Raw genomic sequence first — 27,643 nt, 5'->3', positions numbered from 1 at the left:
AAGTTCTCCCATGGGATAGTAAGAGCTTTTTTGCTGTTTATATTTTCTGTGAAGTCATAGGTCACGTTCCCAGGCTCTGGCTACTCTTATATATTGAGAAGCATTAGTTCTTCAGATGGCCTAGATTGCGTTTTATGTTCTCTCTTAGATCCTGGGTTTAACACTGCCTCTCTATTCCCTGATTGGTATATACTTTAATGCTTGGTACATTTTCAGCTCCCTGTGAGGGATATTACTTGGCTTTCTATGTTGGTCTTTATCAGGCAAAAGCAGTTACAGCTGCATCTGGAGCTCAGAAGAATGATAGCAACCAGTACCCAGAATAAGATGCAATTATTCATCTTAGTCAAAGTCATTGCTGGCCATAAAGGTCTAGCTAGAGACAAGTAGTTTCATTGGCCAACCAGTACCACCTTGGACTTCTAAACCGCAAGAAGGGCATTAGTAGGAGTAGTAGCACTGATGGTGACATCATTGTCACCATCTCAGTATCCTCTCTTTCCCCTTCTCACTCCCAATCTGCACTCCAGCTTGAAACATTTGTCAATAGAATACTAAAGTTTAAATTTTTATCATTCTTTTGCTTCCCTTCTAGTTCTTGGTCCCTTTACATCCATCTCTTCCACAGTTCTCATTTTCTCAACTAGAGTGAAAGCTCCTTGAGTATTTGGAGTCAGGAGACCTTGTTTCAAATCTGACCTCTGTCATTTACTATGTGATTTGGGTACAAATCACTTAACTTTTATGAGCCTCAGTTTTCTCTTTTATTTCTAAGTTCCTGCTATTTGTTTCCTTGTATTGCCTATAACACACCACACATTTAGTAAGTAAATATGAAGATTGATTGATAGTAGAAAATAAAACACTTAGCTACAACTTCAATAGTCATTACTGTCCTCGATACAGAATGTATGGCTAGACACCCACCAAATCAACAGACAGCTTCTCCCTCAAGCTCTATAATAATAATAACTCACACTTATTTTGTTCCTTACAATTTATAAAAAATATACAATTTTCTCTCCCAAACCCTGTGAAATAAATAGTACAAGCAGTATTCCCACTTGATCACTAAAGAAACTGTTATCCACTAGAAAGACAAAAAGAAAACCTGGGTTCCAATGCTTCTCTGCCAGATTATGTGGCTAGAGAGTAAATGACTACCTAATGTCAAACACAGAGTTAGTAAGCTGGTACTATAACCCAGATCTTCTAAATTCAAATAAAATATTCTTTCTGTGATATTGCAGTTGACTTTGAAGCAATGGTAACTAGTTTATTGCTGGCAGGAAATCAGAGGAAAAAATGAATAGTTCCACCCTTCTACTCCAGACTTTTAAAATGAAAATCCAGTTATTTCCATTAGCTGGGGATATGATGGAAATAGAACTCAAAGACAAGACTAAAATCAGTGAGTAGCCAATCCAAGGCAGAAGAAAAGCAATAAAAAAGACAAGCATGATTCCCAAAGAATTGTCTGATTAGCTATCTCTTGAGTCTAAATTAGAAGAGCTGAGATAATCCATAAAGTTATGAATTAAAAGACTTTTCCAGACACATTTCCCTGAAGTGGAAAAGCACCCCAAAATGGGACCATGAGAAACATAATCTTGAATCTTTGTAGTTAGAAGTTTATTACTAATTCTTCACTCCTAATGCAGATGGTATTTTTTAACAACCCAGATGTACTGTTCTGAGAGTCTTGAGACCTTGACAACCTGATAAGCTTAAAGAAATGCTGCTTGCTGCTGCCTGAGAATGACCCCCTTAGAATGATAACTTTTTGCCTCCTGTTTAGAATAGAAATTCCTTTATTATGACAAATGCCTCAAGAAACATTTTGATGTCTCTCTCTTCTTTCTATAAATATATGGCCCTGAGGCTATTACTGACCCCTCCAGTTTTGGTGTTGGGTTTCAGTTGCTAGCTAGCAATAAATGCTCTTAAAATTTCATTATTTTGGCTGCCCTGTTTTTTTCTCACCTGGGTACTTCATCCCTATGGTGAAAAGGAAAAATAGTTTATAGAATGTAGCAGAGAGCCAGCATATTGAAGCATCAACGAATCAGCAGAGAGCAACTGAGCTCAAACAGCAGATACAAGTAGAGTAGAGAGAACAACACTTCACTACAGCAGAGTGTAATGGTGAAGAAAGCACTTTGCATTCCATTGATATCAAGACCCAAAAATGATGCTGGTGATTCCTTGGGGAGTTAAACAGAAGAATGAAAGGCAGAACAGTGTTCCAGCAATGATACAAACACAGGAGGATGAGTTGCCCTGATTGTGTGCATTCCTTGGCCACAAGTGTTGCTTAAGCCTTTAAATTAGTTCCTTGGTCCCTCGTATTCATTGTGCATGTGATGCTCTGGCACATTTCCTTGGCCAACTTGTTTATCTTATAATTCTCTTCCACTGATTCTGTACATGGAATGAAGATAATTTTGCCATTTATTTTTGCTATGCTGTTTAATATACTTTGCTTTGAAATGGTATGTCTTCTTGATTCACTAAAAAAAAACAATGGTGGGGACTCACATGTAGTGGTATTGAGTAAATAATAGTACCTTGAACCTGGAGTAGATTTTAAGGAGACTATGTAGAGGGAGGTTCAGATTTTCTACTTCTTTAAAAATATTAAAATTTCCTCAGTCACCTGAATTTTCCTTCTTACCTCCATATTTAAAGAATCATGATGATCATCTGTCTGCCAATAGCAATAGCAGCCAGTGGCTAAAGGGGTAAATTGTGGCATATTTTCAATGTGTGTTCAAATTTTAATCTAACCACATCTTTCTCTGATGTGTTATGATGGCATTAGACTAGATGCAGACCAATTTGGTTTTTGATTTTGGAAACTTTCTTTTTTTTTTTTTAAAAATAACTTTTTATTGACAGAACCCATACCAGGGTAATTTTTTACAACATTATCCCTTGCACTCACTTCTGTTCCGATTTTTCCCCTCCCTCCCTCCACCCCCTCCCCTAGATGGCAAGCAGTCCTATATATGTTAAATATGTTGCAGTATATCCTAAATACAATATATGTATGCAGAACTGAACAGTTCTCTTATTGCACAGGGAGAATTGGATTCAGAAGGTAAAAATAACCTGGGAAGAAAAACAAAAATGCAAGCAGTTTACATTCATTGCCCAGTGTTCTTTCTTTGGGTGTAGCTGCTTCTGTCCATCATTGATCAGTTGAAACTGAGTTAGGTCTCTGTCAAAAAAGTCCAATTCCATCAGAATACATCTTCATACAGTATCGTTGTTGAAGTATATAATGATCTCCTGGTTCTGCTCATTTCACTTAGCATCAGTTCATGTAAGTCTCTCCAAGCTTCTCTGTATTCATCCTGCTGGTCATTTCTTACAGAACAATAATATTCCATAACATTCATATACCACAATTTACCCAACCATTCTCCAATTGATGGGCATCCATTCAATTTCCAGTTTCTAGCCACTACAAACAGGGCTGCCACAAACATTTTGGCACATACAGGTCCCTTTCCCTTCTTTAGTATTTCTTTGGGATATAAGGATTTTGGCAACTTTCAAAGGAGATATGATTGATAGTGGTGAGAGCAACAACAACACCATTTTGTTTGAAGTACAGCTTAGTTTCTGGGCTCCTTTCCATAGCATTGCTCATATCATATGGCATGGTGTAACATGTATAACACTCTACCACCAGCTAGTGAAAACGTTAGAGGTATTGGAACTAAATAGACTTGATCAAGACACCAAATACTTTGTGGGGACCAGCTCTAAGCTTCTTACTGGCTTTTTTGAAAAGGAGATGAAATTCCTACTGAGAACAAAGAATGAGGGACCTCAAGCTTGAGAAAGATGGAGAATTATGAGATTTGATGGAACAAGAACAACATCCTGTGGAGTCCTTAATATGAACTTTTCCAGTATCAAAAAGGACTGTATGACTCATAACTCACCAATCAGAAGAGTACTGGAGAGAGCCATAAAAACTGAAAATATTGCAATGCAGAAAGGACAGCCTAGGACATGCAAACTCATGTCTGACCCACAGAAGTGGGTGTCAATTGGTGAGACCACTCTCATGCTCCTCTGCAAATCTGGACCCATTCTCCATGAATTTGCTATCATGTATTGTCTTCCTTGATTAGCCCCTCCCAGGGAAAGCAGAATGAATGAAAGGAATAGTAGTCTGGTTCAAGTTTTCTTTTCTCCTCATTTGCAAAGAGGAGGAATGGCCCCCTCCCTAAATCCTTTAAGCAATATTGTTTTCAGTTTTCTCATTATGTGTGATGCTGTATTAAAAGCTAAATGTCTGTTCAAATGTGAGTTAATTCTGTTTACTGGATTACATGCAAAAGATTCGGAAAGGAAGAAACTCAAAGGAGCAGATTTAAGTTATTACAAATTGGTAAATAAAATTAAAGCTGCCAGAGAAATGTAAATTGTGAATGGGGAGTGGTGGTAGGGTGGTAGTCCTGATCCACACATTTAATAGAGATGAGAGCACATTTCAGGAAGTAAGAATAATCTTTGAAATCTGATCTCCCCTGAAATTTAAAATAATTGTTTTTTAAAAACACAGAAAAGTATTTTTGTGAACAAGCCAGAGACTTTCTAGCATTCCTTAAAGATAATGCAGCAGAGGAGGACATTCTGTTGCACAAGGTTCAAAAGAAAACCAAGCTTTCATGATAAGAGAAGGAATAAATTACTTGATGCTCTTGAAAGAGAATAAGCTATTAGAAAAACTTAATCCACTGAAAGGGCAGGAAGAAAGTGTCCTGGACATGGACAGTCATCACAGACTTAGGGGATGATTAACAACTTATCCTGATCTGCTTCCCAGATCCACTAAGTCTCAGTTAATGTATAACATTGGAAAGTATACCTTGTATCAGAGAATCATAAAATGTTAGACATCTTTCAGTCTATTCCTCTCCCTTTATAGGTTGTTGTTTGTCCTTTGTTTTTAAGGAGGACCAGTGACACCTGAGTTACCCAAAGTCATCAGCCTAACTCACTTTTTGAGTCAGCAAAGTCTAGTGCAAGACAAAAAGTTGGCTTAACTGGGGATGACTCAGATGTGCTGGATGACTTTGGATTCTTTGAGGTCTGATCAAGCTTTCCTTAAAGCTTGATCCATAATACCTTTAACTGCCCTCATGGTTTCTGGAACAAATTATTCTCATCTGCCCACTCCTTTGGAAAAAGTCTTCACATATTTGGGCTAGATAACCCCCTAACTCAATAATGGGTTGGCTTGTTGGTTATCCTCAACCTGGTTTATTCTATCTGACAAAATAGTTTACTTGGTGTGGCTGTGCCCATGCTCAAGCTATAGGTAAGAATTGGGTGAAAGGTGGACAGCAAAGGTGGATGAGCACTGAAAAGAGTTTAGCAAATCCTTAAACCAGAGGTAATAGTCCTACCTGAACCCTACACACTCCATTTACATGTAACATGATTCAATAACCCCTACAGAAACTAGGGATGCTGTTACTGTGTCTTTAAGAAGTTTAGAAATCTTGGGAAATGGTAGTTTAATTACGAATCTTTGAAAAATCACTGGTGAGGACATACGTTTTAATCTCTATCACTGAGGAACTGGCAAAGAGACAAAAGACTTTAACTGCCATTTGCAAAGAGATGGATGTTAACTGTCATTCAGGAGAGACTGTTAGCAGTAATGGATGAGAAAAACTGAGAAGTGAGTGAGAGAGGGAATAAAAACCAAATTCTTTCCAGATAGAATTTTTAAAAATTCTTACCTTGTTAAGAAATAATAACAACTAGTATTTAAAGGTTTGCAAAGCATGTTGTATATATTATTTCATTTGATTTTCACTACAATCTTCTGAGGTGGATACTATTATTATCCCCATTTTAAAGATTAAAAAAACCTGTCTGAATCATATTAAGTTGCTTGCCCATGATCACACAGGATCTGAGACCAGATTATGAATTCAGGTTTTCCTGATTACAAGTCATACTTTCTAACCATTAAACTATCTAGCTAAGAGAATCTTCAGAAACTTTTGCTGTAATCTTGAAAGCTAAACGAGGGGAAGGCATGGAAGTGATTTCTACAAGTAGGGAGAAGCTAAAAGTTAGAGTCATAGTTAGAAAAACTCTAGATGTGATTTTTCTTACAATTAAAACATTGAAATTCTTTATGACTATGTTTATTGTTCATTACATTATTAATAAATTATATAACCAACAACTTATATTTATTTAAAACTAGGAGATGAGATATATCTTAATACAAACATATATACATATACATGAAATATATTTCTCTAGTTTACTTAATTTAATAATTAATTTATTTAATAAATAGTGACAATTAACTAATAAAGAATTATAATATTACTAATAGATACAGTCACAATATAATTGACAATGGAAATATACTCAGATGATTGATCAATTAATGAGAAGTTTTTAAATATTTAAAATTAATAAGAAAATATCTAAGTATATTCCTGAATTTTCTTAGAATTTGGGAGTAAGGAGAGTAAATGTGATAGTGTCAAGTAGTAAGCTCAAGGGTGTCATCTCATTTAGGCTATATACATGAGGTTGGCTGACTCATAAAAACTCTGCTTTTTAACATATGAGGAAACCAAGGGAACAGAAGCAACTTGCCCAAAATTACAGTTAATATCAAAACTAGGACTAAAACTTAAATCTAACTCTATATTTATTATACTATGTTCACTTTTCTCCTAGTCCAGTACTGTTATTACTATATCACTTTGACAGATGGATTTCAACCTTTCAACTCAAAAACCAAAGGAAACATTTTCTGGAGTTGGAATCTGGTTGGGCAGATCTTTTGATACAAAATTCTGTGCTCATTCCAATACATCATGGCTGTATTTCCATGTGTTTTTATAGAGTCTGACTATCTTTATAACTTCCCCATAGCAAGGCAAGCATGAGTGTCTCTACTTTATAGATTGTACAGATTTACAGAGCACTTAAGGATCTGAGGTAGAACAAGAATCCAGACCCTTGGCCCAGATCCATGGATCTTTCCACTGGGTTACAAGGCCTGTTTCTACAGAGCTCTGGTTGCTGAGACCTTTTCCCCACCTCATCATGTTCAGTGCCCTTTGCTAACAAAGAACCCTTCTCTCATCTCCTTTTTCTGCACAAAAGCCTGACAGATTCCTGAGAGAACTTACAGAGAGGGCTCATTGGGCCAGTGTCTAAAATCCCTTTCACTTCCTCTCTACTCTGAAGAGCCTCTCTGGAAGGTGCCAGGACCCCAAACAAGAGCAGCATATATAGGAAGTTGAATGAAGCCAATATTCAGGAGCCAGCATTGAAAAGAATGAAAAAAATGTCTGCTCATTTCTTCCCATGAGCATCCTAGCTCCATGGTTTTTCCAAAAAGTGCTTCTTGGAGCATCTGTGTCTCTGTCGCTAGGCTGGATAAACTCAGGGAACAGGGTAATATTGGCAGGGATTGAGGAAGTTCTGTGGGGACAGACTGCAGATTGAGGGGCTTCTCTGAGCTTAATCATGTGAGGGCAAAGGCTGCTGCTTCAACAGTTTAATCTTCTTGTCTGCCAAATTAACTATAACTCCCCCCCAAAAAACAACACAGATTAGGAAAAGAAAGAAAAGTACATGGAGAAAACAATAGCAATCTTTGTTTCTATTAATAAAAAAGCCTTTGGAAGGCTCCAGCTGCATTAGTCAGCTCCCTTCAGTCCCATCAGTTGAGTGACTGGGAGTACTACTTCATTATCAGAATAATGTACCATATTAAAATTTGTCCCCAGTCTTCCTGCTGATTTTAGACTGGTTTTAGTCATTTTAATATCATATCACCAATGTCTTTCATTTCATGTCATTAATATCATATCACCAATATCTTTTGATGTTCAGAAACTGTCTTTATGTCAGTTTTGGCCAAACTGTTTTCTGTAAAAATCTGGCATTCCATGTATTGTGAATATTTTGATTCTAGCAATATTTTCCCATATAAAACAATGTACTTCAGAATATTCATATTTCATCAACATAAAGACTCTTAACAGAAATCTTAAGCCACCTTAATAGATGGCCTCTTCATGAAGTGCTTGCTATAGTGAGAGGAAAGAGAGGAGGGAGGGGAAAGGGAGTGGGATCACCTAGTATCCAAACTTCTGATACAGAGGAGCCACTCTGTACTTAGAAAGTCTGATCTGAATAATAAACATTTGGCTCATCAACAGGTCTGTACTGAATTCTTTCTTGAAAGATCTATACAGGAGTATTCTGGAGCCAGCTTCTACTGGTTTGAGAAAGCCAAATGCTAAATTTTTAGTGTGAGCATTTATAACTTGGAAATGGGCAAACACTACAAATCAAGATTTGATTTGCTACTTTGTTGATTGTGTAGCCCAAAAAATTATGGAAAAAAAATAAATTTGAAAGTCAGAATCTTTTTTCCTCTAGAGAGCCTGTTGTTACACATTTACATTGTTACACATATATCATTACTCCTATCAAATCTTATGCTCTGCATATTATAGGTTTTGATAGCTTATAGTTAATTCAATTTCTTGAAGCCAAAACAGAGCGGATGTGTTGGAGAAAGAAATTATGTAAATATATAAATATATATAGTATATATATATATATATAGTATATATATAATATTCTATATTATATGTAATGTAATACAAGTAATAATATATAAATTAGTTAATTTTTTCAGGCATGTCTAACTCTTTGTGACAACATTTGAGATTTTCTCAGCAGGGATATTGTAATGGTTTGCCATTTCCTTCTCGAGCTCATTTTACAAATGAGGAAACATAGTTAAGTGCCTTGGCCTGAGTCACATATCTATTAAGTGTCTAAAGCCAGATTTGAACTCAGGAAAATGAATCTTACTAGCTCGAGGTACAGCATTGTATTGCATGAAGCAATATTTTGGTATGAATGTGACTTTGTTTCTATTTTGCTCCAAAATTACCCTGATTTTCCCCTTTGTATGGCAAGATCTTTTTGACCAAAAATCGGCAGGTTCTATCAATGTACTTTTAAGCCCAAAAAGGTTCCATGGTCAATTTAGTTGGGCAACCCGTGCTCTAGATAAATCCAATTTACTTTCATAAGCCACAGATCAAGTGTAAGTCTTTCTTGGAATTGAAGAGCAAAAGGGAATGAGATTCTTCCATAGGATACATACATAAAGCATGGAATAAGGGCAGCTGAGAATGGTTACATATGGAGGTTCTGGTAGATGTATGGAGATGCAGAGGGAAACATTTTCCCCAGCAACAGGAATAATATAACATTCTTTCCATACAGAGGATAAATTGTGCCACATATGAGTAAACCATTTGACTCCCAAGCACATTTCAGCCCCACAGAATGCTGTGCGGGAAATTAGCCAGTGATCCTGGTATTGGAAACAGAGGTCCAGATGTAAAAAATATTTCTCTGACAATAGTGTCCAAGGTAGAGTTTGGGTGGGGAAAAATGGATCATTATATGATGTATCAGATTATACTAGTCTACAAAAATCAAAAAGTGTTGAGAATAAAAAAGGAGGATGAGGAGAGAAAAAAAATTTTAAGTTTCTTTTCCTCTGGTTATAGATATTTTTCTCCATTCAAGGGCATTTTACTAGGTGGAGACCACTGAAAAAATATCATGGCAGAAAACATAAGGGGATTTTGGCACTCTGTCCTCAGGAATGCCAGGTTTCAAATCTTTTAATCTTTGAGTGTTGATTTAGTGCTTCTTCTGATGTAATATTTTTTCCTGCCCAGCATGTGACTTAGAATGGGGGCATGTTAGTGTAGAAATGTGCCAACTTAGCGCCAGAAGACTGATTTTCAAGGCCTGACTCTGATACATACTATCTGGGCAACCTCTGGTAAGTCACCTAGCTAATCCAGGACTCGGTTTCCTCATCTGTATGTAGTGTAGATACAGGATGATCCAAGGGGATAATCTAATCCCCACATGCAAGAGCTGCTTAGCTGATGCTGCCAAGGACTGAAAGCTTATCCTCTGAATTACTGTAAAACCTGCTGTGGCTCTAATTCCTTTCAGCTAAGTCTAAGACTGAAGATTCAAAATGTTTCCTAGTTCTATCACAGATTCAGTTTGTTATGCCCCTTCACCCTTGAAAATCTATCCTTGGAAAATCTCCAAATAAAACTCCTCATTAAGATTCTTATTTCTGTCCCAGAATGACATAACTCCAAAGGAAAATACACTCATAATTTAGCTATATTCATTGCAAGAAATAGGAAAATAATAAAATATGGCATAGAGATTCTCCAAATGGCTGATCACTGGTTAGGTTAAAAGGTCAACCATGTCCCATTACATTTCCAATGCTTCTAACCTATAAATGGCTGGAGTTCACATTTATTCTTCCCAAAGAGATCCTTGTTTAGACAACTCCTGTCCCTATTCCCAAGTTATCAGGTGAGCCCAAACACTTGCCAGCTCTACCTTCAAAATCTCAGAAAGAAAGGAGGTAAAAGTGTCCCATTAGCATCCATATCAGCTCCCCTGCTTAACTCCCTTAGGCCCTCCAAATCCCAGCCCTACCTCCTTTGCCATTCTATTCTCCCATGGCTATTCTCAGGCAGAATATGCTCCATCCTGAACAGCAAAGACCACTTCTGTCTGAAAGATGAGAATGAATCCTCTACTATGCAAAATGACTTCTCCTCTCCCAGAGCACCATGTAACAATTATCTGTGCTGGTCCTTCAGTGCTTCCTCATGACTCCCAGTGGCCCCCCAAAAGCGGGTCAGTCTGATTTTTCAAAGTATTGCATGCAGCACACTTTGCAGTATCCCACCAGCTTTTAGTTGCAAGAACTTGTCTGTCTGGTTCCACTCCTAGGATGCACAGTTGTAGAGAGAGACCAAAGAAATTTGGAGGAGAGTTCTATTTAAATGTAACAAAAAATGAATACAAATAAAAGCATTTATTAAATACTTATTATATGCCAAGCGCTGGACTAAGCTTTTTCAATAGAAAAAGTGAAATGGTACCTGCCCTCAAAGAGTTTACATTCTAACAGAGGAAACAACATGTACTGGAGGGTGTAGCTGTAGGTCAGAGAGTAAGTCCCAATGGTCTAATTGATGCTGAGGAATATGCTAAAACTTAAAAATATTTCCAGAGTAAATTCTAGCACCAAGCAGCAGTTCAAGGGGACTTCTGAAGACATGGCTACTGGTACTGAATCATGAGACCAGGGAACAAAGAGAAACTTTCTTCTTATCAACTCCTCTATGTCCTGGTGTTTATCTAGTAATATATTCATATAAAATAAGAAGCTTGAATGAAATGGTCTTGGAAGTAGGTGGCTCAGCAGATAGAGCACCAAAAAATGGAGTCAGGAGAACCTGAGCTCAAATCTGACTTCAGACACTAGTTGTATGACTTAACCCTGATTGTTTTTAAAAAGGGAGGAAGGGAAGAAGGAGGAAGAAAGGAAGGGAAGAGGGGAAGAAGGGAGGAAGGGAGGAAGTTTCTTTCAGCTCCAAGTTTATGATTGTATGGTCATTCAATTCCATTTTTAAAATGTAAAATGCCTACTGTCTATAAGGTACTATGCAAGGTGAGATACAAAACTTAATCTCAGGGCAGCTAGGTACAGTACATAAAGCACCAATCCTGAAGTCAGGAGGACCCGAGTTCAAATATGCTTTCAGGCACTTAATACTTCCTAGCTGTGTGGTCCTGGGCAAGTCACTTAACCCCAATTGCCTCAGGGAGGAAAAAAAAAACCTTAATCCCTATTTTTATAAACCTTATTAGTTACTACAAAATAAATGTTATACAAATACACACACAAACTCTGAACACAACAAAACAATAAAAACAACCTTTTATTCAATGAAACTAGCAAAAGTAGGATTCTGTTGGAATAGAATATAAGGGAGAAAGGAACTCCTAATTTTGGAGCATCCTGGCAGAGTTATAAACAATCATCAGGCTCTGGGGGATTCTGTGAGTTCAGAAGGCCAGAATAACCTTTGCTGGAAAGGAGTGGAGAATTTTTTGAGCTAGAGCAAAGGTTTTAGAGAGGCTGAAAATGAGAAGAGTTTTTTTTTTTTTTTTAAGCAGGTGGCAACTCAGAAGAACTGACTAGAACACCCTGTGCTGAGGAAGGAGAAACTAAATTCAGGGAAATTTTAGGGGATACAATCCAGGAAAGATGGTTCATGTGATTTCTAGGAGAGCAAGTTTGCTTGGCATGAGAGAATAGACCTGAAGTCCAGAATATGAATGAGGTTTTAATCCCAGATCCATGTTGAATTTCAGACTTTAGGCCCAGTTGCTTATTCAAATTGTATTATAGATTTAAAGGTCAAAAGCTAAGGTCATGTAGTTCCTTCTTCCATTTAGTAAATGAGCAATCTGAATTGATAAAGTGAATTGTCCAAGATCACACAAATGGTGACAAAGTTGAGATATGAATCCAATTCCTTAACACTCCAAATAAAGTCTTCTGAACAGTATGTATGAGTATGTTTGAGTATGCCAGAAGAGGCAGAGGAGCTGTGTCTGTCCAAGGTTGGACACTGAATCTAATTTAAGGTGAGAACAGGCCAGCCATCTTCCCCTGTGAATCCTAGGACTTTGAGACACGATGCTCCAAAGCACCAGGGATGCTTCCCTGAGCAAGGATTCACTTTTTCCCCTGCAGAGGCCCCTTGGCTCCAGAATCTCCCAGCTCCTAAGCAGCAGGGCCTGGGTGTTCTGATTGGAGAGTCTGCCTGTGGCTTTTCAAACCCTTGGCTTTGTTGGCTCTTGCCAGCCCAACTGCTGGGAAGGTGGGTCTGTCAGCAAACAGGCCTGAGTCAGAGTTTATTCAGGCTCCTGTAGGACCACAGGGCCATTTTTAGAACCTCTTCTTTGACTGTCCTCTTGAGTAGCCCTGAAACTCTCACAAGCCTTCCTTTGTGCAGCACAGCTTTATATCTCCCCCTTCTCATTTTAGGTGACAGTAGGTGACTGTTTCTAATTGGCAGCACTCATTTTGTGTTGTTTCTTTCAATTTCACTTTTCTGGAAGGAAGGGGCTCTCCTCTTCCTTTCTAATGTTACATTAGGTTCGATGATAATGGCACATTAGCATCTGCTTGTCTGGAAATAGCTTGTTAATTGGTTGAAAGCTCTTTTAGGACAGGACGAGTTAAGCTTTGTCTTTGTATTCATAGTGCCTAGCACAATGCTTGGCACCCAGTAGGTGATTAATAAATGCTTGCTGAATTGTGTTAAATGAGATAAACACATTCCAAAAAATATCCCTAAATGGTGTTGGGACTCAACTGGTCCAGGGACACATGTAACAATGTGTGAATCAGTAGCAACTATTTATTTTTCTCATTTTAAGAACCTGATAAGGAAAAGGGTAGCATGCCATGGTGGAAAAGCCACTGGGTTGGAGTCAGAGGTTCTTCTGGCTTGAAAAATCAGTTAACCTCTCTGGGGCATAATTTCCTTACCTGTAAAATGAAGGGGTCACACTAACCTCCCTTCTGGCTCTAAATCTAGATTTGTAAACTTCACTGAGAAATCTAGCTGTGCTGGTGACCTATTGGAAAAGCAGACTAGAGAGCTGATTGTGACAGGAAGGCTGAAGGCCCAATTTAGAGTTGTGTTCCTGGGACCTTCTAAATGCCAAGGAAAGTTCAAACTCTTTGGAATTGTGGGCATAGAGATGTTTGCAGGCTTTGAGCATCCTGTGCTGATAGCAGGCACCCCAGTGCTTAAAAAGACCCAAATTAACCACTACCACTCCTTTTAATTCCTCTCCCAATAAGCCAAGTTCATCAGATGGGACCTGATACCACTTTAACTCTTCAGAATACTTTAATATCACTAACCCTAACCTGAACTTTCCCATTTTTCAACCTGGGTAGTGATATTTACATAGAGTGAAGTCATGGTGAAAAAAATTCCTTTTTAAAACTGCCTGATACACATCTATCTGTGTTTTTTTCCCAGGAAGTATGGTTGAGTTGGTTATAAAGGAGCAACTATAAAATGCTTAGGATCACAAAGGTCACAGAACTAAGGCTGGAAGGGATCTCAAGGACCATCTAATTCAGCTCCCTCATTTTATAGAGAAAAAAATGTTATGCCACAGTTCTCTTTAACTGTCCTGACTCAGTTTCCTTGTACAAGTTTCCCTTGTCCCAGTCTCCCTAATTACTCCCCTCAGCTGTAAATCTCCCTCTGGTCCATGAAGGCTGAGGACCAATTAGTCTAAGGTTATAAATTGTTAGCCCAAGCAAGATAAACAAGAGAGTAGACCTCCTGATTATCTTCTGTCCTTGAGAATTTACAACATCCCTCTAAAATATTCCAAGATATTTCACTAACATCTTTATCTCTGGGTATTCAGACATCCTGTCTCTGGGTTCCTTTTTGATTCATAGCCTTTTCCATCTGGGCTTTCCCGCTGTTTCCTACTCTTTCCCTCTTCTTTGTCTCCAAAAGATATATAAAGGTTAGAGATTCTCCATTCATTGCTGGAGAATGGCGGCTGGCGGGTGGATGCTGGACGCTGGATTCTTTGGGATGACAGTCTCCTCCAGACCTGGGACCAACATGAATTCCTTGGTCCCAGTATATCTTTATCTCTGTCTGACTGGATAATTTGAGACGAGAGTCCTGTCCAGTCAATCTTACTCTCCCATTAATAAAATATTAAAAACTCTCTAATTTCTCTCCTGCCTCAGTTTCTCTGGCATTACAAAAACTAGATTCTAGAGAAATTAAATGATGTGTCCTACGTAGGTCTCATGGGTTTTAAGAAGCAGGGCTGGAATTTGAACTTAGATTTCATCACTCCAAGGACACTGCAAGAATTTGGTACTCTTCCACCCTAGCACACTGCCTCCATACTCCAGTTTTGACTAGTTCAGGGCTGCAAGGCAACACAATCAATGGAGCCCTGGACCTGGAATCAGGAATACTTGAGTTCAAGAAATGTATTAGCTGTTGACCCTAGGAAAGCCATATAATCTCTGTCTCAGGTTCCTCATCTGTAAAATGGGAGTAATGACACATATACCTCAGTTCTAGAGAGAATAAAATGGGATATTTATAAAGTGCTTTCCTCTTAAAGTACTATATAAATGCTAGCCAATTACATTATTGGGAAAATCACTCACCCCCCAGGTGTCATTTTTTTCATCTCTAAAATACATCACGTGATCTCTAAAATTCCTTTCAGCTTTAACATTCTAAGCCTGGTTCTGCATCCCAATCAAGTCTTCTACATCTAGTAATCTGGTTATGTGAATAGACAGGCCAAGAGCACCACCTAATGTTCAACCCAAAACACATACACACAAAGAGTCCTGGACTCACCCTGCCCAAAGACACATCTAAAAACCTTAGACACAAAGTAATAAGAGAAGGTCATTGTCCAAAGATTCCAGTCCTTAGCTGTACCAGAGATGATAGGAAGAAATCAAGAAATCTTTCCTATCCAAGGCAATTCCAATAGATTTTGGATAGAAAATGCCATCTGCATCCAGAAGAAGAACTATGGAGATTGAATATGTCAATACATGCTATGTTCATGTCTTTTTTCTGTTTTTTTTTTTCCTCTTCCATGATTTTTCTTTTTTGTTCTGATTTTTCCTTCCTAACATGATTCATAAAGCAATGTGTATTAAAAAGAAAAACAAGAAATCTCTCCTGATACCTTCCCATTCCCTTGTCCTCCCTGCCCCACCCTCACCTCCAGACCAAGAAAAGTTTCTAACCAAGATTCTGGTAAAATCCTGATAAGATTTACATCTGTAAAATCAGAGCCATAAGGTTTCTTCATGGACACATTTTTATAGACAACCTGGGTTTTTGGTTTTTTGCTTATTGAGATTATTAGTTAATAACAACATAATTTCTAAGGTTTATGAAAGGGACATTCCCTCTAAACAGTGTATTTTATATCCTCATTTTGCAGATCAGATAGTAGGTAAGTGGGGCAGCTAAATGAAGAAATGAGTAGAGAGCATCAGCCCTGAAATCAGGAGGTCTTGAGTTCAAATCCAGCCTCAGATACTTACTACCTGGATGATCTTGAGAAAGTCACCTAACCCTGTTTGTCTCAGTTTCCTCATCTGTAAAATGAGCTAATGAAAGAAATGGCAACCTTCTCCATTATCTTTGCAAGAAAACCCCAGATGAAGTCACGAAGAGTTAAAAATGACTGAAACACAACAAAAATAATGTCAGAATTTAAACCAAGGTCCTATGACTCCTGAGGCAGTAGGTAGTTCATTGGATGGATAACTAGCCCAGGAGTGAGAAAGATCTGAATTCAAATCCAGCCTCAGACACTTAGTGACCCTTGAGAAAGTCATTTAACCTCTGTTTAACTCAGTTTCCTCAATTGTAAGAGGGACATAATAATAGGCCCCTCATCCCAGAGCTGTTGTATCAAATGAGAAAATATTTGTAAAATGCCTGGCATGTAGTAGTGCTTAACAAAAGCTTGTTTCATTTCATTCCCCATATAAATATAGGGGAAAAAAATTCTTTCTACTGCATACCAGAGCTTTTTACATAGCTCAAGACTCCATGATCCTCCACTCTCCAAATCTACTCCTACCTATAGTTCAGAAAATCTTTTCAATTCAGGCACTTATTAAGTGTCTGTTACATGCTAGGTACAAATATTTTCTGGCTGTTAGCATGATTCTGTAATTCTACAGTATAGATTCAGATTCAGAGCCAGAAGACACCTCAGAAGCCGAATTTAACCTAGTTATTCTACCAGTGAAGAAACAGGGTGAAAGAGGATAAATGGCTTGTGCAAGGTCATAAAGCTAGTACTTATAAGGCCAAATTTGAACTCAGGTCCTCTTACTTCTATCCTCCCTCCAATCCAAGGATATTCCAATCCATCATTCCATAAAACCTTCTCACTTGAAACATATTAGAAATAAAGACAGATTTGGAACAAGAGGGCTTCAGTTCTCAAATCAGAGTTGATCCTCTTTGCATTATTTATGGATCATAAGTTAGAATAGACTTCAAAAGTCATCTAGTCCAATCTTCTCATTTTACAGATAAGAAAATTGAGGTTCTAAGAGAGTAAATAGTCTACCCAAGATTACACAGAACATAACATCCTGGGATTTTAACTTAGATTCTCTGGTCCCACCTCCAGTCCTCTTCTACTAAAACATCAGTAGAAATGATAATATTTCCTGCTCTAGACAAAAAGTCTATATGTCTGGGATAAGGTAGAAGTTTGATCAAGACCAAAGGGGTCAGCTATCTCAGTGATTGAGACATTGGGCAGTATTAGTTTCATCCTTGCCTCTGGTGTCAAACTTTTTCATCAGCACTCTTATTTGTCATTTACTAAACCAGAAAAAAAAAAAACCCACTGCTACATATTTAGATTTCTGAAACATTTAGTTATAGTGAATCAGGCCTATGGACCATTTGGAACTCAGAATATCCCTCTACAGTATCATTAGAAGCAGCCTGGATCTGAATTAGCAGCTTTCCAAAGGGATTCAGTGAAAGGAAAGTTAGAACTAGCAAAAGTTAATATAGGATTTAGTTTTTAAAAAGAGGCTGAAGGAAGAAGTTCTCATGACTCCATTTCCCATTATGCTCAGACCCAGAGAGCATCACTCTGAGGAGAAAAAATATGATAGTCCACATTCCATGAGACTGTGGGTTGTCTAGACATAATGTGAGGACTCTAAGCAGTACAAGAGTCTTCTGAGATGCAAAAAGTTTACAAAGCAAAAGAACGGTGTGTGGAGATTAATTATAATGAAGGGGTAAGGCTGGCCTGCAGTGGAACCTCCAAACCAAGAGTCCTGACAGAATGCCAATAACCCTCTGGGACAAATCAAGACAATACTTACACAATAGGGGTTTCAGAAGATTTTCATGTTATCTGACAAAAAGAAGAGGTTAGAGGGAAGAGGTGAAGAGGATAGGGAGTTAGGATGGAGAGAAAGAAGGATGTAGAAAAAAGAAGGGAAAGAGAGAGGGAGGAAGAAGAGAGAAAGAGACAGAGAAGCAGACCCAGAGAGATGGAGACGAGAGAGACAAAGTCAGAAAGACAGAATTGTGAGGATTCAGAAGTTTTCCAGTTGTAATACAAGATAAACACTAGCAGGACAATATAATCACATGAGAAATGGGTGTTGAGAGGGTTTCTAACAAACATTTTATGTTTCCTTTTCTGTTCCAATTAAATGGTTTTATTGATTCTGTGCTACTGAATGCTTAAGTTTCTGTTAGCACAGAATTAACTGGTTATTTAGCTTTCCAGCTGACTTGCAAGTCATCCCATTTCACCTGGGGATGGGCACTCAAGCTCTGTAAGATATACTTATCAGAAGAGTCTCCACAAATATGAATCCAAGTTCTCGCAAAGGCAGGCTCTATAGCAAAGAAAGATGGTCAGGAAGTAAACAAGTTGGCAACTTCCTTTTACCAGTATTTTATGCAAGGCAAATCCACTAACTCAACATGAAAAGGAGAAGGCAAAGAAAGGAATAAGTAATTAGGTCACATGCCATAACTCTCAAGATATTGGGAAAAACTTCTCCCTAGTAAGTGATATCAATAGACTATTCATAATACAAACTGGGTTCTTTGTTACTGCAATAATCCTTGAACAATTATATGTTCCCTGTCTTGGGGACCATAAAAATGTTGATGATATGAAGATGATAAAGATCTTGATCATGATGATGATGATAGCAGATAACATTTTAAAAATGCTTTGAGATTCGTAAAGTACTTTACAATATCTTATTTGATCCTCACAACAACCTTGCAAAATAGGTGCTATTATTATCATCCCCAATTTGCAGATGAGAAAACTGAAGCAAGCAGAGTTAATGAGACTAGTTCAGGATCACACACCGTGTGTGTGTGTGTGTGTGTGTGTGTGTGTGTGTGTGTGTACATTTAAATTCAGGTGTTCCTGTCTACATATATGCACTGCCCCATTGGACTGTGTCATCAAATAAGCCTTTTTCAAGCATTAACTCCTATGCCAGCTCATGGTGGCAGAAAAATAAAATCTGAATAGAGAAAATAGAGATCAATTTTATTATCATAAAACAAGCAAGAAACTAAAAGGCTTTGGGAGATGCTGTTTTTAAAAGAAAGAAGATTTCCCTGAAAGTTTGTGGCTTCCATCTATCTTCTTGGGATCGACTTTTGAACAGCAAGACAGCTGTGTTAAGGCCATCTTCCCCCACATTCTCCTCTTTTTAGCGGGCCCTTATTATTCTGGATCTTTTATAAAGTTCCATAGTAGCTCTAGCATCTTCCACAGAGGAGTGTCCAAAACTGCTGTTCTGTAAAGATAGAGAGAGAAATATTCAGTCACCAAAGTGAAGAGGATCAGCCAAAGGATGATTGGGGAAAGTCCACCATGGCTGGGGCACAAGCTCACACAGGCACTGGGTCATCCCTTTCTCTGGTACCAAAGGCTCTGAGTGCTTAAATCTCATCTCCACTCCTTGGAGCCAGGATTTGGGTTGTAGAGATGCCCAAGATTTGCCAGACAAAATCATATAGACTTGGATTTAGAGACAGAAGAAGTTGGGGCAGCAAGACATTTAGTGACTGGCCAAATTGGTTACCCATGTGTTTGTGATAGCTGGTGATATAGTAAATGGTTATTAGACTTGGAGACAGGAGACCTGAATTTAAATCTGGCCTCAGGAACTTGCTACCTGTGAGATCCTGGGCAAGTCATTTTACTTCTATTTGCCTCAGTTTCTATTTTCCTCCTTTTTAAACAGGAAATGATTACAGCTCCTACTTCACAGGATTGTTGTGAGGATCAAATGAGATATTTATAAATGCAAAGAAGGCAAAGAAAGAAGGAATGTGGTCACATGCCACAGCTCCCAAGATATTGGGAAAACTTTCCTTAGTAAGTCACCCAATAGACTGATTGTACAACACAAACTGGGCCATTTGTTACTTCAGTAACAAATACTTTGCATAATTAAATGCTTCTTGTCTTGGGGGCCATAATAATATTGATGATGATGATGATGATGATGATGATGACGACGACGACGACATCACAAGGCCTGGCATATAATAGGCACAATATAAATGCTTAATCCCTTCCCTTCTCCTTATCCACAAAGTAGGTTCAATAATCTTTCAGTACCACCTGTGTGACAGTAGGCAAGTCACCTAGCTCCAATTTCCTCACCAAAGAAAATTTTTTTTAGTTTGAACCTCACGGGACTGTAGTGAGGAGAGATTTATAAACTATGAAGTCACATATTAACGTGAGCTATTGCAGTTAGTGTCACTTCTTAAGCCCTAAGCCATAGACTTGTTCTATCCTACCTCCCACTAGAGGACCAAAGTCTTGGAAGACCCAGGAGGAAGAGACAGGGCTCTGCTTAAGGAGCAGTCTAGGGTGTCATAACAAGACCAGAGGAGATACCAAAGGTATCTTTCTCCTTCAGTTGTTTCAATTGTATCTGACCCATTTGGGATTTTCTTGACAAGGATACTGGAATGGTTTTCCATTTCCTTTTCCAGCTCAATTTACAGATGAGGAAACTCAAGCAAAGAGGCTTAAGTGACTTGCCAATGTCTGAATATTTGTTCACTATCGTGTCCTCTCTCAGTTCTTTTTTCTAGAAAGTTCTTTACATCTGCACAGTTTTCTTGCTAACATATACTCTATTCCCTATGAAATGTTAATTCTTCCAATAATTCCTTCTTGGTGACAGGAATGGAGATGGGGAACCTCTTTTTTTTGGTTGTTTTTTTGTTTTTTACTAAGCCTCGAGCACTGTGGATGTTCAACATCATGTTGGTAGTGTGACACATTTATAATGTGCTTTAAAGTTTACAAAGTGTTTCACATATATTACCATTATAACAACCCTTCAATGTATCGGTTATTATCCCCATTTTTCAGATTTGGAAACAGAGGCTGAAAGGTGTTAAATGATTTGTCTTGGGTTACACAGCTAAACATCTGAATCAGGATGGAAACTCATGTTGCTGATTTCAAGTCCAATGCTCTATCCCACTCCACCACCTGTCTAGCTCTAGAGATAAATTCCTCTAACATTTACCAAAGAGCTAAGGAATCCCCAAGGCATTTAGATAAAATCCTTCAGCGTCATAGAAGGTAGAAAGGATGCATAATTAAATGCTTCTTGTCTTGGGGGCCATAATAATATTGATGATGATGATAATGACATCACAAGGCCTGGCATATAAGAGGCGCAATATGATTCTTATTCTGAGCCTCAACTTCCTATCCTAGAGGAGGAAAATTTGGCGGCAACTGTGTGTTAAAGGGAAAGCCAAGGAATATGAAAAACAGCAGTAAACCTGAAACCCACTACTGGCATCAGCACCACCACCACTGGCAGACTCCTATACCATGTTCAGGGATTTGAAGTATCCACAGACTTTTTTGTCCATGAAAAAAAAGTCCTCATTAAACTACAACATATTATTTACAATAATGCAAAACTCCTTTTCCTCTCCCTATCAGAGGGCTCCTGGCAAGAGCACCAGTGGCTTTGTACACTTTAATGTTGTCATGCTGGTTGATCAAAACTGTTTGGCAGTTATTTTTTAATTAAGGAGCCCCAGAATGGAAGGAAACAACTCAGGCTGAAAGTAAGCAATGAGGAGTTTCATTGACCTGGCTTTCCTGGTGTGTCCTGAAAGCAAAGAGGCAAAAGTATCATGGGGTCCACACTGGCAAAGAACCAGAGAGAGGTGTGAGGCAGGATTGATCTCACAACAACCTTAAAATAAATGCACATATTGCAGGGAACTTTCAGGAAGGCTTTCATTAAGTCTTGCTACAAGAAATGGAGACATATTTCTATACTGTAGAATTACAGAATCATGCTAACAGCCAGAAAATATTTGTACTTAGCACGTAACAGACACTTAATAAGTGTCTGAATTGAAAAGATCATAAAATTTGCCTGAATTCATACAAAAAGTAATAGAAGAGTAGGAACTGTGAAATAATAATAACAGCTAATATTGATATAATGCCTACTGTGTGCCAGGCACTGTGTTAAGCAATTTATAAAGATTATCTCATCTGATCCTCACAACCCTGGGAGGTAGGTGCTATTATGACCGACATTTTACAGTTGGAGAAACTGAAGTAAATAAAGTGACTTGAACAAGGTCACACACTAGTGAGTATCCGAGATAAAAATTGAACTCATGTTTTCCTGGAGACTGGCTAAGCTTCCCAAAAGGCAGGAGCAAACCCAAGAATTGTTAGATTTGGAGTTGAAGGACTTGGATTTGAATTTTCTGCCACAAATTCTACCTTAGACAAACTACATAATTTCTCTGAATCTCATCTACTCCTTCATCTGTCAATTGAGAAGATTGAACTAGAAGAACTAAAGTCCCTTCTAGACTCCAAATCCTATGGTCTTAAACCATCCAGCATTTGGGTTTTTATAGTTCTGTCCTTACAAGTTTCCAACCATTTTCTTTCTAAAGATCTCAGAGAAGATATTACCTCAAGCTCCCTCAGGAACTATCCCATTCCTGGGTCTATCAGAGCTTTGAATTAAAAACAAAAATCCCTTCTTTGTTCTATTTGTGTCTGCCATGACCATCTCTAATTATTGCCCTGACATGTGCCTCATGAGTCAATGTTTGGCTGCTAGTGCTTGGGCTCCCTTAACTGTCATTTTCAAGAAAATATCAGTCACTGGTTGGGTATCCTCAAGCATTTAGAAGTCTTGGTGAAAAGGATCTGACAAAGGAAAGACCGGGTTTCTCAAGCTGAAGATCACTTCCTCTGCAAATAAAATATGCCTTTCAGAGTGCAGTTGCTCAGAAACAATTCTAGAAGTAAGTTACCTTGCACTCCTCATGGTATGGGGCAAAATCTCACAGTAATGTAGGCAGAGGACTGAGGGTCAAGTCCTATTTTGTGCATCCTCAGTTTCCTCATCTCTAAAATGGATCTCTAAAGTCCCTTCTAGTTCTATATTCTGGGGTAGGGATTCTATGCTATATGATATGGGTTCTATGCTATCTGGTTAGAGAAATAAAAAACAGAAGTTGGGCAAAATGATTTAAGGCTTGAATGTCAGCAAACATCACAACAACTTGGTATAAAGTACTGAATGTTGGATTCAGAATAAAAGAATCTGATCTTAATACTTAATAGTCTGAGTAAATCACTTCATATCTCTGGGTTTCGGATTCCTTTTTATTAAAAATGAAGATTGCACCAGACAAAGCCTATAATTCTTCCCAGCTTTAGCATTATGGTCCAGCAGATATGGACCATATTTCCAAGGCTCAGGCTTATCGCCATGTGTCCACAGAAAACCCAGTTTAACATCATGATCATTGACCCGAGCCTCAAAGCCTCCAAACCCAATTCCTTCTCTCTGGACGTTAAAGGATATTATCACCTTCATGATAATGAAGAGAAAAGTGAAGTTCATGAACAGTAATCACAATTCTTCTAAGCACATGGGCCTAACTACCACCCAACAGCTGAATGGGAGGGACTGGGCAATATTATCTCTTGGTAACTGGGACTTTCAGGGAAACTGAGATAAGGCTACCTATCATCATCTCACCCTATTATGGAAACACAAAAAGGATGAGGAAAGGAGGGAGGGGCTTTAAGAGCAACTTTTATGTAAAGATAAGAATAGTAATAATGATCCTTTGCAAATGAAATGGAATTATACGCATACAGCAATTTTCAAAATGCTTTCAAATATTTTCTAGTCTATTTGAGTCTAATGGGCTCTTGTGACGCAGGTAGGTTTACATTGTTGCCATTTTGCAGATAAAAAAATTGAGACACAGAAGGAATGATCTGACAATGGTTAATGTAGAAGCTGGGACCAGGTCAGAAGTTCTTGAGGGTTTTTTTGCATCATTGAGCCCTTTGGCAACACTGGCTGTTCTCTAGACCTGGAATTTTCTTCCTCTTCATCTCTACCTCCTGGCTTCCTTCAAGTCCCAATAAATATCTTACCTTCTACAAGAAGCTCTTCTTGATCTCCCCTGATACTAGTGCTTTTTTTTCTGAGATTTTTATTTGTACATAATTGTTTAAATGTATCTCCCCCATTAGAATGTGGGCAATTTTGAGTGCAAGGATTGTTTTTTTGCATTTTTTTTCTGTATCTCAAGCACTGAACACAGTACTTAATACCTAGTAGGCACTTAATGCTTGTTAACTTGCCAAATAATTGAAAGATATATTTTCAATTAGAAGTTAATATAATATGATTTTTTTTCTCATTCAAATTCATGAATCCTAGGTTAAGAACTTACATAAGGATTCCCTGATATCTCTAAAGTCTCTAAAGTCCTGCCCAGCTCTAGCTCCTTTACTCCCAGGACTAGAATGACTCCATCTTCTAGTTTCATTTCTAGTATTCTTTTTACACCATCATAGCGCTAGTTGATCGATCTTTTACCACTGGCTGGCAATTCAACTATTTCTCTGAATCACTACATTATACAAGTTATATGGGGGCAGATAGGTGCTCCAAAGGGCCTGCTGGGATGAACATCCTGATTTGCCCTCTTTTAGTTTAAAAAGCTGGAGAATGCTATTATTCAGTAAATGTCTGAGCATCATAATGGGATCCTAAAGTGATCTTGATTTTTCTAACCATAGGTCATTAAAGAAGAGATGACATCCCAGTTCTAATCCAATCCCAATCTCACCTGAATTCTTTGCTTAAGGATCCTCTCACACAGAACCTTGAGGGATACCCTCCGGCAGCCGGCCAGACCTCCCTCTGCCCAAAGCAGCCTGTCTTGGGAGGTATCATAGATCTTGTATCTTGTCATGTCTTCTTTCAGTGCCTTAAAGTCATACCGGAGGTCATGGCCTACCACCAGCTTGCCTCGGAGGATCTCCAAGATCTAGACCAGGGGACACAAGACACATACATCACCTTAGATATTAGACCAAAAAGATGAAAGACTAACATCTCACTTCAAACTCTTGTTATGGTTTAAGCAAAGAAGAAAAGAGCACATGTTCCCCAATCACTGTGGGAGTCCACTTGGCCGGATATTGCTCAAGGAAAAAAAATCATTTGCTTGGTGATGGAGCATCTGAGCAGTCAGACCATCTACTATTTGAAAAAGTATGTACAACACCACCACCACCATCATCTCACTTCAATTACTGTTTCTTCAACATCTTGGACCATCACCGTGACACCTGTGATTTGACATCAAAAAATAAATATTACTGAGTCAATGGAGAGTGAAATTTTCTGATGTTCAAAAGTTATGTAGTATCTATATCTCCCATTTTAGCAATCAAAATGAGAGTCTTTATAACCAAGGGTGCTGCAGGTTCAGGTTTAATTGTGGGGAGGATAGTGTGTAAGAGATGGCGTCAGGGGGAGGCTGTTATAGGAAAGTATCAGTCCATATTCAGTCAGGATCATGAAGAGGGTGTGGTCAGCATGGACTTTGCAGCTGTTAAGTCCCCACCCCCTTCATTTGTTTTCTATCCAAAGTCCACTTCTTGCTCCTAATAGGAGGAAAAAAAAAAAAAAAAAAACCACACACACCAGAGGAAATTCAGTGATGAAATAAGAATCACCCTAATATAGAAAGAGGAATTTCAGACATAGGACAATTGCCCCATTGCCCCACTCAAGCACTGTCGAACTGATGGCCACCAGATCATTTCCTATTTCATAAGAGCCTCAACACTATTTGTTCTGTGCTCCACACTATGAGTAATTAGAATTTAGTAGAAAAAAAGCACTTGGTGAGTATGAAGGCCTGGGTTTGAATTCTAGCACGATCATTTAATAGTTGCATGACTCTAATCAAATCACTTAATCCCTTTATACTTCAGTTTCCTAATCAATAAACGGGGATAATAATACTTGGATTTTTTTATTTCACAGAGGTGTTGTGAAGTTAAAATGAAAGAATGAATACAAAAGCACTTTATAATTGCAAAGTCCTACTTAAAAAAACAACAACAACAACAAAAAAAAAAAACCCAAACCAAACCCTTCATGCATAGAGTGCCAAGCCTAGAATCAGAAAGACTCATTTTCCTGAGTTAAAATATGGCCTCAGACAACTACTAGCTGTGTGGCCTTACACAAATCACCTAACCTTGTTTGCCTCAGTTCCTCATTTATAAAATGAGCTGGAGAAGGAAATACCAAACCACCAGTCTCTGCCAAGAAAACCCAAAAAGAGATCATGAAAAGTCAGACATGACTAAAATGACAGAGCATAACAATGGAAAATTATCACATGCTACTACTGAGAGGTAGCACGGGATTAACAGATAGAGAAAACAGCCCCGGAAAGAAAATCCAGATCCAATAAAATCACAGGTTCAAAAAAGCTAAAAATAAATAGTGAATGAATGAATAACTACATGACCATGGGAAAGTTAAATATTCTTTTATTCCCCCCAACCAACTCTCTTATACTAAAATTTATAGATGAATTGATCTTCATTAGTGAAGGGAGTTTCCATGCCAGAAGTTCTAATAACATGAAGGGAAGATAGATAAATGAATGGATGGAAAGAAAGAGAGAGAGAGAGTTTTTATGCTAAGAATTATGACAAAATCACAGATTTAAGATAAATGAGTAGGTGAATGAATGGATGGATGGATGGATGAATAAACAGATAAGTAAATAAATAGGTAGGAGTTCTAGTAGAACTCACAAGTATAGAAAAATAGATTGATATCTAAGCAAACAATAAGCTTCCAAAATAGGAGTTCCAATAAAATCCCAGGTTCAAGATAAATAAATGGATAAGTGAATGAATAAATAAATGCATGCATAAACAGAAAAGTAAAAAAATTTAAGTTTCCATGCAAGGCATTCCAATAAAGTCACAGGTTGGGGATGAATAAATAGAAAGATAATTAAGTAAATAAATATCTTAAAGTTTTTATGATAAAAGTTCTAATGAAATCACATGTTCAAGATAAACAAAAAGTAGATTAATAGATAAATAAATAAGTAATTAGAAGAATGGAAAGATCATAGAAAAATTAAGTAAATAAATAAAAATTTCCATGCAGGAATTCCAATAAAATCACAGGTTCAGAATGGATAAATGAATGAATGAATGAATAGATCGATAATAAATGAATAGATGAAAAAAGATAGATAGATTGCTATGATTATGCCTTCTAGACATATGCTTCCTGTTCTCTGAAATGAAATGTTAGTAAAACTCTGAAGCACATACCCAGCAGAAGCCATGTGGTATGATGGGGAAAAGTGCTGGATTTAGATTCAGGGGACCCATATTCAAATATCAGATTTGCCACCTCAAGCAAGGTATCATTAATTTGACCTCAGCTTCTTCATCCATAAAATGTTGGGGGGAAGAGAAATTAAGATGGAAAGAATTCTGCTGAAGACAGAAGACTTGATTCATATCTCTACCTTTGATCCTTAATACCTGTGTGACTTTAGGTAAATCATTCCATTTTTCTGGAATTTCCTTATTTTGTATAGTTTCTAAGTTGTCTTACATTTCTAAATCAATAATAATCCTTTGATTAGATAAAACTCTAAGAGGCCTTCTAGCTCTAAACTCATGACCCTTATTTCTCTTTTCATTCAAGATTCAACACATATATATGTATACA

General features: G+C 37.9%; 1 protein-coding gene across 2 annotated transcripts in view; it reads right to left on the bottom strand.

Annotated features, from left to right (window-relative positions):
* Positions 1 to 27,643, bottom strand: part of ISG20 (interferon stimulated exonuclease gene 20) — a 56,037-nt gene that overhangs the window by 25,349 nt on the left and 3,045 nt on the right. The window contains exons 2-3 of one of the 2 annotated variants that reach the window (XM_051981074.1): positions 24,711 to 24,911; positions 19,060 to 19,333 (exon numbers count right to left, since the gene is read on the bottom strand). In XM_051981074.1, coding sequence (XP_051837034.1) covers positions 19,247 to 19,333; positions 24,711 to 24,911 — 288 coding nt within the window. In that variant the 3' untranslated portion in view covers positions 19,060 to 19,246. Of the gene's footprint in view, positions 1 to 19,059; positions 19,334 to 24,710; positions 24,912 to 27,643 lie in introns of those variants that run through there. The other variant, XM_051981075.1, reaches the window with a different exon arrangement.

Source organism: Antechinus flavipes, chromosome 2 (assembly GCF_016432865.1).
Source record: "Antechinus flavipes isolate AdamAnt ecotype Samford, QLD, Australia chromosome 2, AdamAnt_v2, whole genome shotgun sequence".
Lineage (NCBI taxonomy): Eukaryota > Metazoa > Chordata > Mammalia > Dasyuromorphia > Dasyuridae > Antechinus > Antechinus flavipes.
The sequence above is the reverse complement of the archived record's forward strand: the minus strand, read 5'-3'. Positions and strand labels throughout refer to the sequence as shown.